The sequence below is a fragment of the Blennius ocellaris genome (genome assembly GCF_963422515.1).
Source record: "Blennius ocellaris genome assembly, chromosome: 17".
Taxonomy (NCBI): Eukaryota; Metazoa; Chordata; class Actinopteri; order Blenniiformes; family Blenniidae; genus Blennius; species Blennius ocellaris.
Window position 1 is genome coordinate 494482 of NC_137666.1, and position 13283 is coordinate 507764.

Consider the following 13283-nt stretch of genomic DNA (forward strand, 5'->3'; position numbering starts at 1 on the left):
CGGGGAACTCGTCCTTCAGGTCGAAGGCCTCGCCGAAGCCTCGCAGGAACTCCAGGACCATGAGGGCGTCTCCGAAGAGCCCGGCCGGGAGACGGGTTCTGACGGGGACCGGGGGGGGCAGCTCCTGGTGGGACCGACACAGACCCAGGATGAGGACAGCGGTCCCGTGATCTGAAGCTCCTCACTGCGAGTCGCTCAGTTAAAACTCTTCATTTCAACGACCCGTGTTCCGATTGGTCACAACTTCCTGTTCTGTGACGCCACGAGGCTCAGAGACGAACCAGAACAAGGGAGATCATGACTGAACTACTTTAACTGAACACTGAAGACGGAATTCAGAAATTATTTGGGGCAAAGACATTGAAGGATTTTGTATCCAGGAAGCAGGCGAGTCTGGGTTTTTATATAGAAATGTAAAATCATGTGTGTGTGTGTGTGTGTGCCTGTGCAGTGTGTGTGTGTGTGCGTTTGTGTGTTTATGTATGTGTGTGTGTGCTTGTGTGTGTGTGCTTGTGTGTGTGTGCCTGTGCTTGTGTTGTGTGCAGTGTGTGTGTGTGCTTGTGTGTTAGTTTGTGTTGTGTGCTAGTGTGTGTGGGTGTGTGCGTTTGTGTGAGTGTGTTTATGTATGTGTGTGTGTGCTTGTGTGTGTGTGTGTTTGTGTTAGTGTGTGTGTGTGAGTGTGCTTGTGTCGTGTGCAGTGTGTGTGTGTCTGTGTTAGTGTGCAGCTGTTGTGTGCTTGTGTGTGTGTGTTTGTGTTAGTGTGTGTGTGTGTTTGTGTGACTGTGCAGTGTCTGTGTGTCTGTGTTACTGTGTGTGTGCAGTGTGTGTGTGTGTGTTGCCTTCACTGACCTTCAGGTCCTCACACTCCATGTCCTCTCTGGGTTTGTTCCACAGCTTCAGCCTCTCGGCGTACTTCTTCTTCTCCTCCTTCAGCTTCTCTCGTTCCTGCCGGGACCACCAGACCACCAGACGCTCGACCACTAAAGCTCCCTTTCAAAATAAGACTCGGTCCCCGGAGGGAGCCACACTCACCCGCTCCCTCTCCAGCTTGCGGCGCTCCTTCTCCTCCCGGCGCCGCAGCCTCTCCTCCTCGAACCTCCTCCTGTGCTCCTCCTTCAGCCTCTCCCGGTCCTCGCGCTCCCTCCTCTTGGCCTCCTGCAGCTCCTCCCTCTCCCTCCTCAGACGGGCGCGGTCGTGGGCGGAGGCCGCCATCTCCTCCCGCTGCCGCAGCAGCTTCACCTTCTCCTCCGCCGCCTTCAGCAGCGACGAGCCGGCCTGCGAGCAGCGAACCACACCGTCAGAGGCCTTTTCAAAAAGCGCCAACATTCTGGACTGTAGAACTTCTTTTCCCGTCATTACTGGAGACTTTGTTGAACACAGGAGTTAACAAGAAGGCCGGTGCTGGGCTAATCCCCCGCCGGAGGGCTTTATATTTTCTCACAAAGCCAGCTCTAAGGCAGCACACTTGGTACACTAGAGGGTGTTCCATGGGTCCTAGTAGATAATTATGTAGAATCTGAAAGGTCTTCTTCATAAGCTTTGTCAAAATACGTCTCCAGAGCCCAAAAGGTGTTTTTATGCACTTAGTGACCCTGTGACCTGATATGCAAATTAGGTCATGGTCCCCATGGTGCCCCTTCTCCCCAGGTGGAGTGTCCATGTGTGAAGTTTGGTGACTGTGGGCCCAGGAACTGCTGAGAAATGAGGAGAAATGTTTATATGAAAATACATGTATTGTGCAACCATGACGAGCAAACTTCAGACCCTACCAATCTTCAAGGTCAAGGTCAGGTCACTTGGTATGCTGGAGGGTGTCCCCAGAGTACTAGTAGGTGTGTATAAAATTTCAGAGCCCTAGCTCAAAAACCTAGGCCTCCAGAGCCCAAAATGTGTTTTTAAGCACTTCGTGACCCTGTGACCTACTTAATATGCAAATTAGGTCAAGGTCACCATAGTATCCCTTCCCCCTCTGAGATGTATCCACATGTGAAGTTTGGTCACTGTGGGCCCAGGGGTTGCCGAGATATAGGTAGAAACGTTCGAACGGACGGACGTACGGAGACTGTTTCAAGATCCCCCTTCGGGGCCTATCGGCTACGGCGCGGGATAATAAAACAGTTTCAGTGTGAACAGACTTATTTCTAGTAGCAGTAGTAGACAGCAAGATGAAATCTGCCTTCTCTGGAGGCATTATATTAACTGCAATACATACACTTGACCACTAGGGGCACCCTTTAGTCTGCACTGTGTGGTGACTGTGAGGAAGTTTAAATGTGTCTATATTGAAGTTTGTTTGTAGAATTTGACAAGTTATTGTTGTTACTAAAATATGAGCTGAAGATGTAAACGTTCGAAGAGCTTTTCCGACTGCGCGGAATCACCGAAAATGAGTCCAGGTATTACTTGAACGTCTACTAGCCGCCCGAGCTAGCGGCTCCCGCTAGCCGCTAACGGCTCCCGCCGCCCGTGCTCCTTTTCTCCTCTCTCGGTCTCTTCCAGGCTCAATTTTTCGTCAAGGCTCATAAAACGCCGACGATAACGTCAAAACACTGGGAAAACTTGGATATTTAAGAGGGAAACAACACGAGCCAATGTAAACACAACAGATCGAGGTCTGCACAACTTGTGACGTCACGCATAGGCTCCGCCCACGAAGAAGGGCAGAGTCGGAGGAACCTTAGAAGTAGAACCCCAACTGTCGTTTTTTGCAAAGTAGTGTTTTACATTTCACTGGGACTTTAATGTCGTGTTGCACTACAACAGAGAGCGCACTCATCTTCAGTAACCACCTAACCGATGAGACTACTTTGGGTTTGCAGCGGAAGGGGGCGGAGCGTGCGTTACCTGAGCAGGCGAGCCCCGCCCACCTCCCTTGGCGAGGGGGCTGAAGGGGAAGAGGGGCGGCTCGTCGGGGAAGAACTGGGAGAAGGTCTGCTCGGCGAGGCGGTGCTTCATCACGGAGGACGGCTGAGGGGGGGAGGCGGAGGCACACGGTGTCAAGGCGCCGGAGTGCCGCGGGGGTGGGGGCGACGGTGGGCGGAGCCTCACTCACCTTCAGGCTGATGGCGCCGCCGTGATGCTCGCAGTGCTGCTTGAAGAGCAGCTTCAGCCGCTCCCTGGACAGAGTGCTCTTCCTACGACTGAACACACACACACACACACACACGTTAGCATGCTAGGTTGCTACACCCTCGGCGAACACAGAACGGATCAAAGAAAACAGGAAGTGATCAGACTCACCTGATCTGATTGGCTCTGACGGTGAACGACTCGCTGTGGTCGTCCTTCATTCTCACCGTGTATTTAAAGATGGACGGATTCAGAGGCTTCTTCCTCCTACACACACACACACACACACACACACACACACACACACACACACACACACACACACACTCTGTACCACCGTCTCTTTATCTGCCCCTCCCCCTCCCCCGCCACGACGTTTGACCTACTGACCCGTTGACCTGCGCTGGACTCTGGAAGTCGTCATCGCTGTCGCTGATCACGATGGTGTCGCCGTCACTCGGCTTCACGTGGCCGTTAGCCGCCGGCGCGCCGTTAGCGCTGGAATGAGGAGAGTGAACCTGCAGGATCTCACACACCAGTCTGACACACACACACACACACACACACAATGACATCACTTCAGTAATGACCGTAATAAACGCGACAAAACATTCATCACCCCCCCCCCCCCCAACTGGATTTCTTCCAAGACCACGCCCGTCTCCACGGCAACGGCGGGTGCTGTACCTGGAGCCGCCGCGCACGCAGACGTCCACGGTCTCGCCGGGGAAGAAGCGGTCCTTGACGAAGGCGTAGACGTCCTCGCAGAGCTCCGAGAGGCGGCCGCGGCAGCTCAGGGCGGCGAGGTGCAGCAGGGGGAGCAGCAGCGGCGTCGGGAAGCTCCGCAGGCTCTGCCGGGCGCGGCGCTCGCTGTCCACCGCCTCCAGGTAGGTGAGGCCCGCCCGGCCCGTCAGGGCGCAGCTCCATACCAGACTGTTGCACAGGATGGTCCTCTCGAAGAACTCGCTGTCGGACGGAGCAGAGCGACGTTGGCGGGGTGGAGGGCGACGCAACGCAGCATTACAACACACATGCTAATACAACGTCGCAACACACGCCAACAAGCGAAACATCATTACAATACACGCCCGAACACAATTATCTTAAAAGTTTGAACTGATGTTGACTCAATGATTATAGTGCTGTTGTTTAATAAAAAAATGTTAAACGGCAGGCATGTATATATTTTTTTATTACTAGAAATATGAGTCCAGGTTCCTAGTTAAAAGGTAAAACATAAAAAAAACGAAAACATAAAAAAACAATACACACCCCAACATAACTATCTTAAAAGCTTGAACTGATGTTGACTCAATGATTATATTTCTGTTGTTTAATAAAAAGAATTTAAATGGCAGCTATTGCATATATATTTTATTAGAAATATGAGTCCAGGTTATTGGTTAAAAGGTCAATTAAACTTTTTTTTTTTTAAATAAATAAATAAATGACTTTCGGCTGTAATACCACTCTGGACCACAAGGTGGTGTCGTGTCAGCGACATGTTAATAATGCAACAGCCTACAAATATGCAAACAATGGCCAACAGCGAACTGTGTGACTCTTCACTGCCCCCAGTGTGCAAAAGTGGCACTGCAGAAATGAAACGACCTGCACCTTTTAATCTTTAATTCAGTCAAAAAAAGGGTCGAATGAGTAAAACAAGTACGACTTTAATGTCCCCAGCGACTGACTGGGTTTTCATTAGAACTTTTATGTTATTTAGTTTGACAAAAGGGCAAAAAGAGGAACACCGGAGGTCGTCCGATGTAAACAAGCGGCGGGACTCGAACCTCCGCTCCAGCCGAGCCGCTGGCGGAGCGTGAAGCTCCGCTCTCCCCCCTCCCCTCCGGAGGGCCTCAAACTTCCCTTAAAGCGGGTTAAAACCGTCCCCGGCTGCCTCTAAACCCCGGTGGAACTGCCCTTTACCGGGTCTCGGGGCCCGGACCGGTGGCGCCGGCCTGCTCACCCGCGGCTAACCAGCGCTAACCAGCGGTTAGCCCGGGAAGCTAGCTGCCCCGGCTAACGCGACACCTGTCCGGACCCGTGCGGGCCAAACCCCCCCAGCGCCCACTTTAAACCACTTTTAAACACTTTTGTCCCGCTTCCCCCCGCCTGGGGAGGGACCTTGCGGGACGGAGTCGGGAGCCCCGCCGGAGGTGGGTGAGGGGGTGGGGGGGTAAAAGTTCGCTCCCGCGGCGCCTCTTCTGGAAGTTTCCCCCGCGGAGCAACTGTCAAGTCACCCCGCCGCAAAACTTTCCTCCCGGCGGCTCCTGAACGCCGCACAGCCGGGCGACCCCTCGCCGGGGCCGGTTGGACTTACTCGTAGGTCCGGAAGACCTCGTGGGTGATTTTGCAGAGGAAGACCTCCTCGTCCGGCCGCAGGTCCGCTGGAGGCTCCTGCCGGATGAAGGCTCGTCTGTGGAGAAGCGGCATCTCGGAGCTCCGCTTCCACCGGCCGACCTGCGGGCACCGGGACGGGGCGAAAACCGGGTCACTCGCAGCGAATCTCACAGCAACAACTCCGGCCCAACTTCCTCCCACCCCCACCCCCACCCCCGAGCCCCCGAAGTGCGGCGGCGGACAGATCCCGGAGCCCCGGCGGCGGCGGAGCGGCTCTTTTGTTCCGAGGCGCGGGGATAATCTGCCCACATGGAAACGTGCTCCCCTCCGCCGGAGCGGCGCTCACGCGGCTCCGACACAAAGACGGAGCCGCTCCGCGGTCCGCCGCCGTCCACGGTCACCGAACGCCGGGCTCCGCGGTTACCCCCGCCGGGCGGGCTCGCGGCGTCGCTTACCGAGTTGTGAGGCGATGAAGCGATAATCCGCCGTCAGAAGTGAGGAAGAAGTCCCGGCTGAGAGCGGCTCAACGGCGGCTTGTTGACCAAGTTTTCCTCCACTTCACGGACCCGCTGCCCGCCTCGGAAATTACAGTTCTCTGGAAAGTGCTCGGACGTTTGTCCCGCTTCCAGAAAATAAACTGAAAATAAATAATAATGTTAAAAAAAACACACACACATATTAAGAAGAGACTGAAGAGTGTTTAGATAAGATTAATTTTTGATCAAAACGCAAAATATACAAGATCAAAGTCAAAAATCCAATATGAACTAAAGGGATATATAATAATTAACAATGATGAAGGAAGAATGATGATTTCACTTTGAACAAGCAAGGAAAAATACATACTTTAAGTGCACAATAAACAACATGTTCTAAAAGTGCTTCATAAAACGTGTATGACTAGAAAAACAAAATAAAGTGTATTCAAAATATCAAAGAAATAAGTCAGAAAATAGAAAATTCCAGAGGATATCCCTCTCACCTTTTGACCTCATTGTCTCCATGGCAACGGACGGTGATGTTTTTTTGGTGATTTATGAATGGTTAGCTGAATCGACAAAAGTCACAGTGATCAATTCTCCAGCGCTCCCAATGGAACAGGAATAATTACGCACCAAAAAAATCTATTTCAAGCTCTAGCAAAACTATTGCAGGACTTCTCGAGGAAGCTTTCAGTAAATTTCAGTGTTTGTTGAATCATGTTTCTTCCATTTCATGTCCTTTTCACATAATTGGGTATTAATCCCTTTTTTTCCCTCGTTTAATTTTGTTTTTGCTGTTTTGTTTGATATTATTCTGGGTAATATGCGTCTGTAAAAGGACTTTGAATGTTATAACTGATAACAGATCAAAATGAGGTCTTTCTAATTTTCTCCGAGTCAATGTGTGTTCCTTGAACGCATCAAAAGAGTGAGTAAAGGGGCGGGGCTTCGAGCCGCTCCGCGGCGCCGGTTGGTCACTTCTCCTGCCACTCTTCCTCTCATCAGCCAATGACTGTCCAGGAAACCGTCCCGCGGAACCGCGAGGAGGAAAATGCGGTGACGTCAGAGGAGCAAACGGAAAGGGCGCGTTTTCTTTTTCCTTGAACACAAAATACAAACTGTCGTAGAGGACTATACACAAACAAAACGCCAGGGGGCGTCAGAGGGACACAAAACGGCAAGAGCGAATCCTCAGACAGGGAACATTTTATCTCACCATTCTTGCTTTTTAGCTTTACTTTTTTAATCTATTATTATATTTTTTCTTTTTTAAGTCTGCATCTGAATTTCCCCAATCCAACCCATCTATCTATCTATCCACAATCAAATAACCTTTTCTTTTCTTATTCCAATTTTCTCATACCCGCTCTGGTCACGTTCATTGTCTTTTTATTTTAATTCCTTTTTTTTTTTTTTTAACCCTATGCCGCCTTCGACGAGTCTTTCCCATCACAGAGGACGACTCCTCTTCGCAGAGTTGTTTTAAAACAGCTGCATGTTGAGTTTCACGCCAGAAGTAACGGGACTCGCGCCTTCAAAGAGTTAAACTTCTGTCTCAAAACTCAGAATCCTTCTTGCAGGAAGTTACCAGCTGTACAGAAACACCAGAAATAAGAATCTAAACAAAATACAAAGCACAAAAGAGCGAGCGACTGATTTTAAAACCTTTTTTTTTAATAAATATATATATATTTAAAAAAAAAAGATGTAACCATGACAACAGTGACACAGCTACAGGACGGTTAGAAATGTGTCTGAACTAAACCTGCAGTTTGAACTAGCTTAGTCCAGTTTACACAAGCAAGAGCTGGTCACATGACCCTGTAGGGGTGGACGGGAGGTCACATGACCCTGTAGGGGTGGACGGGAGATCACATGACCCTGTAGAGGCGGACCAGAGGTCACATGACCCTGTACAGGTGGATCTGCTTCAGGGTCTCGGTGTCGGTGTCTTTGCCCAGGTAAACGTCGTAGTCCACAGGGAGTTCCTCCACCCAGCCGGGCTGCAGCACCTCCTGTTGGACACAGTGGGGGGGGAGGGGGGGGGGTTACCGACGGCGTCAGAGCGAATGGCGCCATCACAAGGTTCCACGTTGTACCTGCAGAGCGCCGAGACTCTCCTGAAGACTGGGAACAGTGACGAGGAGAGAGCCGGACCTCCGGAACGTCTGCATGATGAACCTCCAGGCTCTGAACACACACACACACACACACACACACACACACACTACATTTCGACACACTGCTTCATATCTGCGTGTGCACTGTGTACTCTGATTACCTCACCTGACTTGCTCGCTGGGCTCCATGAAGTACTCGAACACGTTGTTCAGGACCAGGACGTCGGCCGCCTGTAGCAGAGCTTCCTGTTGGCACACGTCGCCGTGGACGACCTGCACACACACACACACACGTTTCACAAGGTGGCGCTCGCAGCAGGAAGTGACATCATCCAGACACACCCACCTGAGCTCTGACGCTCATCCCGTATCTCTGCAACATTTCGTCCTGCAGCCGGACGAAGTCCTGGCTGAGCTCCAGACCCAGCAGGCGGGAGGCGGAGCTAAACACGAACCCCTGAACGCACCGAACGCCACACAGGTTTACCCACCTTTAGACATGTTGCATCACAATGTGTGTGTGTGTGTGTGTGTGTGTGTGTGTGTGTGTGGTGACCCCTGACCCCGTAGAGCACAGCCCCCGTTCTAGAGCCCACGTCGAGCAGCGTGCGCCCGCTCAGGTCGGGAAGAACGTTCTGGAAGAGGAACTGAAGCTCGGCGACGGAGAAGGAGTGAGAGATGAAGTCTGCGAGAGACAAGGGAGGGAGGGGGAGGAGACTTTAGGACTGGAGACCCTCTGCGACCCTCTGGCGTGTGGCGGCCTTACCCAGCGGCGCGGTCCTGGTGGAGCCGCAGCTCCGGCAGAAGGTGCGGCTCAGAGCGCCGCCCTCACACAGGGCGTCCACCTGGTCCTCGTCGTACAGGAAGCCGTCGACGTGAACCGTCGGGCGAGGCCGCTGCTGCATCTGACACACAAGACGACCCCGTCAGCACCTCCACCTCCACCTCCACCTCCACCATCAGAAACAGCGGTGGGCGTCAGGAGAACCTTGAGGTGGGCGGCGGCCTCAGAGGGCAGCATGGCGTCCAGGGGCAGCCGGGCTCGCAGGTCGCCGGCGATGCTCTGCAGCGTCACTCTCCTGTTGTCCTGCAGCAGCTCGTCCAGCTCATCTGCACCACACACACACACACACACACACACACACACACACACACACACACACACACACACACACACACACACACACACACACACACACACACACACACACACACACACACAAATAAACAAACAAACACCAGAGCGCAGAAATTCCCCACATTTGTTTGCAGAACCAAGTTAGCATTGCCAGCATGTTAGCCTTTAGCTCACATCGAGGCTCGCTGGGCTGTCAGGTGTCGACATTACTGCGTGGAACACTGAGCGTCTCCATGGCAACGGACGCTGACCTCCTCCACGAGGCGCCTCTCTCGTCCACTTTGCATGGGACAGTTTTGCACAGTTTTTTGGGGGGAATTTCGCGGAAACCCAAAATCTAATGACACGTCACGTAACAAGTTTCTTTTTTTGCAAAAAGTTGGTAAAATACAAACAAACAAACCAAAAAAAATACACAAAGTCAAAAACATAACCTTCCGCCCAACTTTAGCTCTGAAAGGCAACAACATACACACACAAAACAATCACACAGACACACAATAACAATTAACAACATACACACACAAAACAATCACACAGACACACAATAACAATTAACAACATGCACACACAATAACAATCAACAACATACACACAATAACAATCAACTACATACACACACAATAACAATCAACTACATACACACAATAACAATCAACTACATACACACAATAACAATCAACTACATACACACACAATCATCAACAACATACACACACAAACATATACATGGACAACAACATGTATACAAACACACACTATAACAATTAACGAGAAAGGCACAACAATACGCACAACATAAACAAATAAACACATGCACAAACAAGACAAACTGACACCAACACACACAATAAATAAAAAGCACACGCGCATAAAACAGCAAACACACGTTGACCAAATAAACACACAAGCTTGTTTTGTGTTGCGTTCACTGACTGCATGTAAATCTCCCTCCTCAGTCTGTCTCTTTTAGACTTTTCGAGGATGAAAACCTGATAAATGACGAATAACCCGCAGACAAACATCTTGTTTTTTCCACTATTTCAGCTTTAAGGCGTGTTTGGAGCCGCTGACAGCCACAGGAGAGAATTTACCACAATTCCTCATCCAGTCCAGCAGCTTCGGGACGTGGGCTGGATTCACTCTGCTCAGCAGCCGCTTCAGCTCCGCCTGAGCGGATCCCAGATCCATGCTGGACCACCGAGACCGACAGAGACCACCAGAGACCGGCAGGGACCACCAGAGACCGGCAGGGACCACCAGAGACCAGCAGGGACCACCAGAGACCACCGATTAAAGGAGAGTCCAGCGAAAACGGACGCGCGCTTCAGGCTCCACGAAAGAAACGTGTCACCGTTTAAGGTGGAACGTAACTATTCGCGTCGTATTTCTCCAATAAACGACGATTTCATCCTCAAAATGCGTAAAAACGAAGCGCCTCCGCGGTGATGCAATTGTTGAACATATTACGTGAAATCGGTGTGAGTGAGTTTCAACCTTAAATTTAAAAGCTCTCGCGACTTTCGTAACGCAAATATTCAGACGACCTTAAGAGCAGTTTCGCCTTTTTATTTTTTTCTTTAAAAACTTTATTGCAAAAAACACAAAGACATCGAATCAGGAATTTGCATAATATGTACGATGAGTACGTTTGCATAATATGTGTTTATTTTAGAAGTTTTATATTTTTATATTTTATAAATATTTTTATATTTTATAAATATAAATTAAAATGTAGAATATAATGAGCAAAATATATATATTTTAAAAATAACCTCAAAAAGTGTTTGAAATTCATTTAACCCTCACGCCCTCTCAAGCAACTTCAGTTTTTTTTTCACCTCCTGTATTTGGTCGTCATTTTTGCGATGTCAAAGTTTGAAGCCTAAATTTCTTGCAGGGATTCTTTGTAGTAACATTTGTGCGCATTTTGCACTCTTACGTCCTCCTTTTGGCCAAAGATTGATTTGTGAAATCATCAGGAATCAATATTTTTTCCTGAAAATAAGTAGTGATTACAGTTGGAATGTGATTGGACACGTTTGTGTTTTCGTGTATTTGTATCAGACAGTTTTAATGTCATATCAATGTCTTATATTAAAATCTCACTGTCATAACAGGATTCATATGTGTGTTGCCAAATTGCGCTGACTCAGCAGTTTGCTCCAGATCTGTTGAGTCAGCTAAAACCCACGGTGTGTTTTCATACACAGCCCATGGTCCGCGTTAAGTATTCGCATTCTGTACTCAAAGTAAAAAATACGTGTATAACAATCGGGAAGGACTCATTTGCAAATAATTTTCAAAAGTACTAAGATATTTAAGTTTAGATCTTTATTCTTTATGCACAGATTTATACTTAAGTTATTAGTTTAGAGTTTTTACCATTCCCACCACTCAAAGAAAGAAAGAAAGAAAGTCTCCATGGCAGATGCTGATCTCCTTTCATCTCCTCTATGAGGTGCCTCTCCCATCCGCTTTGTATGGGACATTTTTCCACAATTTTTTGTGATTTATTCGGAAATGGTTAAAGACATTTAAAGAATAGGACGCGTCTCATGAAGAAGCTGCACGTTTTTATATTTGGACAGTTCAAATATACAAAGATCAAAGAATTCGTAGTAATAATAATAACAACAACAACAATAATAATAGGATAATAATACTACTAATAATAATAATAACAATAACAACAATAATAATAATCATGATAATAATAATAATAATAATAATAATAATAATAATAATAATAATAATAATAATAATAATAATAATAATAAAGATTTGAATGCCTAGCATAGTAATCTGTGCCCTTTGTCACCAAGTGACGCACAAGAATTAAAAAAACTTTTTTGAAAACTGTTTTAAATCACATTATTTTTGTCTCTTTTTATCCTTTTGATCACTTTTGGCCTCCAAACTGGAGCCGGCCGGTTTACTGGTGCGTTCAAGCGCAAACAGAAACATCCGCGCGCTTCCGCACAGCAACTATCGGAAATATCTAACCTCCTCATGTCGATGGCTTTTGACTTGGATTTAAAACATGGCGCTATTCTTGAGTTTAACTTGAGTGCATTGAATGTTATAATCCGCACTTTTAACACAATAAACAGCAAACGTAGAGAAGGAGGATGACCTGGATGAAGCGCGACAACGGTTTGTCCGATGCTCCTGAACGCAGCATCATCACATCGTTCAAGCGGACGAACAGTCGCGGCACGAGACCAGACGACCGGAACCAAACCACCGGGATGAACACCGAGGAGACGAACGTGGATGCACCGAGCAGAGAGGATGCCGGACCGGAGGCCCCGGCCTCGGCCCCGGCCCCGGACCGGGAACAGGACCCGGCTCCGGCTCCAGCTCCGGCACCGGCTCCGACTCCAGCTCCGGTCTCTGCGGATGCTGATGCGACGGAGGGCCGATGTGAGCGAGGCGGACCTGGACCAGGAGGAGCAGGAGAAGCAGCCGATGACCGGAGGAGGAGGAGGAGGAGGAGGAGGAGAGCGGGATGCGGAGGCTCCGGCAGCCGGGGGGGAGGCGGAGAAGAACGGATCCGTGATGCTGAAGATCCCGGAGGAGAAGGAGGAGGATGACCGGGAGGAGGAGGTGAAATTCACCGGGCTGAGCAAAGAGGAGCTGCTGAGGGTGGCGGGCACCCCGGGGTGAGGAGGAGGAGGAGGAGGAGGAGGAGGAGGAGGAGGAGGAGGAGGAGGAGGAGCAGGTGGAGGTGGAGGAAGGGTGCGGTTACACGCAAATAAACCATCCTCGTGTGTGTGTGTGTGTGTGTGTGTGTGTGTGTGTGTGTGTGTGTGTGTGTGTGTGTGTGTGTGTGTGTCAGCTGGGTGAGGACCCGCTGGGCCCTGCTGGTGGTCTTCTGGCTGGGCTGGCTGGGGATGCTGCTGGGCTCGGTGCTCATCATCCTGCAGGCCCCCCGCTGCCGGGAGCTGCCCTCCACCCGCTGGTGGAACGGCGGGGCCCTGTACCAGGTGGGGGACGTGGGGGCCTTCAGCCCCGCCCACAACCTGAAGGGGGTGGAGCAGAAGCTGGAGCTGCTGGCGCAGCTGAAGGTGGCCGGTCTGGTCGTGGGTCCGATCCACCAGGCGCCCGCTGACGACGCCCTCGGCCTGG

General features: G+C 50.0%; 3 protein-coding genes across 3 annotated transcripts in view; 1 reads left to right on the forward strand and 2 right to left on the reverse strand.

Annotated features, from left to right (window-relative positions):
• baz1a (bromodomain adjacent to zinc finger domain, 1A) overlaps positions 1-5962 on the reverse strand; it is a 16718-nt gene extending 10756 nt beyond the window's left edge. The window contains 10 exon segments of the mRNA XM_080512563.1: positions 1-124; positions 850-945; positions 1033-1275; positions 2845-2967; positions 3053-3140; positions 3241-3336; positions 3460-3609; positions 3757-4035; positions 5393-5532; positions 5868-5962. The exon segment at positions 1-124 is cut by the window's left edge and continues 15 nt beyond it. Of these exon segments, the coding sequence (XP_080368689.1) occupies positions 1-124; positions 850-945; positions 1033-1275; positions 2845-2967; positions 3053-3140; positions 3241-3336; positions 3460-3609; positions 3757-4035; positions 5393-5505 (1312 nt within the window). The 5' untranslated portion in view covers positions 5506-5532; positions 5868-5962.
• A 1661-nt stretch (positions 5963-7623) lies between these two features.
• On the reverse strand, positions 7624-10455 carry LOC308142857 (uncharacterized protein). Its single transcript, XM_080513452.1, has 8 exons — positions 10247-10455; positions 9003-9124; positions 8781-8919; positions 8578-8699; positions 8361-8471; positions 8181-8287; positions 7994-8084; positions 7624-7909 (listed from the first exon to the last, which is right to left on the reverse strand). The coding sequence occupies exons 1-8, from the start codon at positions 10341-10343 to the stop codon at positions 7796-7798; spliced, it is 903 nt and encodes a 300-aa protein (XP_080369578.1). The 5' UTR covers positions 10344-10455; the 3' UTR covers positions 7624-7795.
• A 1828-nt stretch (positions 10456-12283) lies between these two features.
• mdga2a (MAM domain containing glycosylphosphatidylinositol anchor 2a) overlaps positions 12284-13283 on the forward strand; it is a gene marked incomplete at its 5' end in the record, with an annotated part of 29236 nt that continues 28236 nt past the window's right edge. The window contains 3 exon segments of the mRNA XM_080512564.1: positions 12284-12571; positions 12573-12817; positions 12994-13270. Coding sequence (XP_080368690.1) covers positions 12284-12571; positions 12573-12817; positions 12994-13270 — 810 coding nt within the window.

Bases quoted from the DNA above. Each gene is read 5' to 3' on its own strand.
- LOC308142857 (XM_080513452.1), bottom strand. From the start codon at position 10,343: ATGGATCTGGGATCCGCTCAGGCGGAGCTGAAGCGGCTGCTGAGCAGA. The intron at 8,700-8,780 runs GTAAGGCCGCCA...TGTCTCTCGCAG, and splicing joins CACCAGGACCGCGCCGCTGG to ACTTCATCTCTCACTCCTTC. The intron at 8,288-8,360 runs GTGGGTGTGTCT...GTGTGTGTGCAG, and splicing joins GGATGAGCGTCAGAGCTCAG to GTCGTCCACGGCGACGTGTG.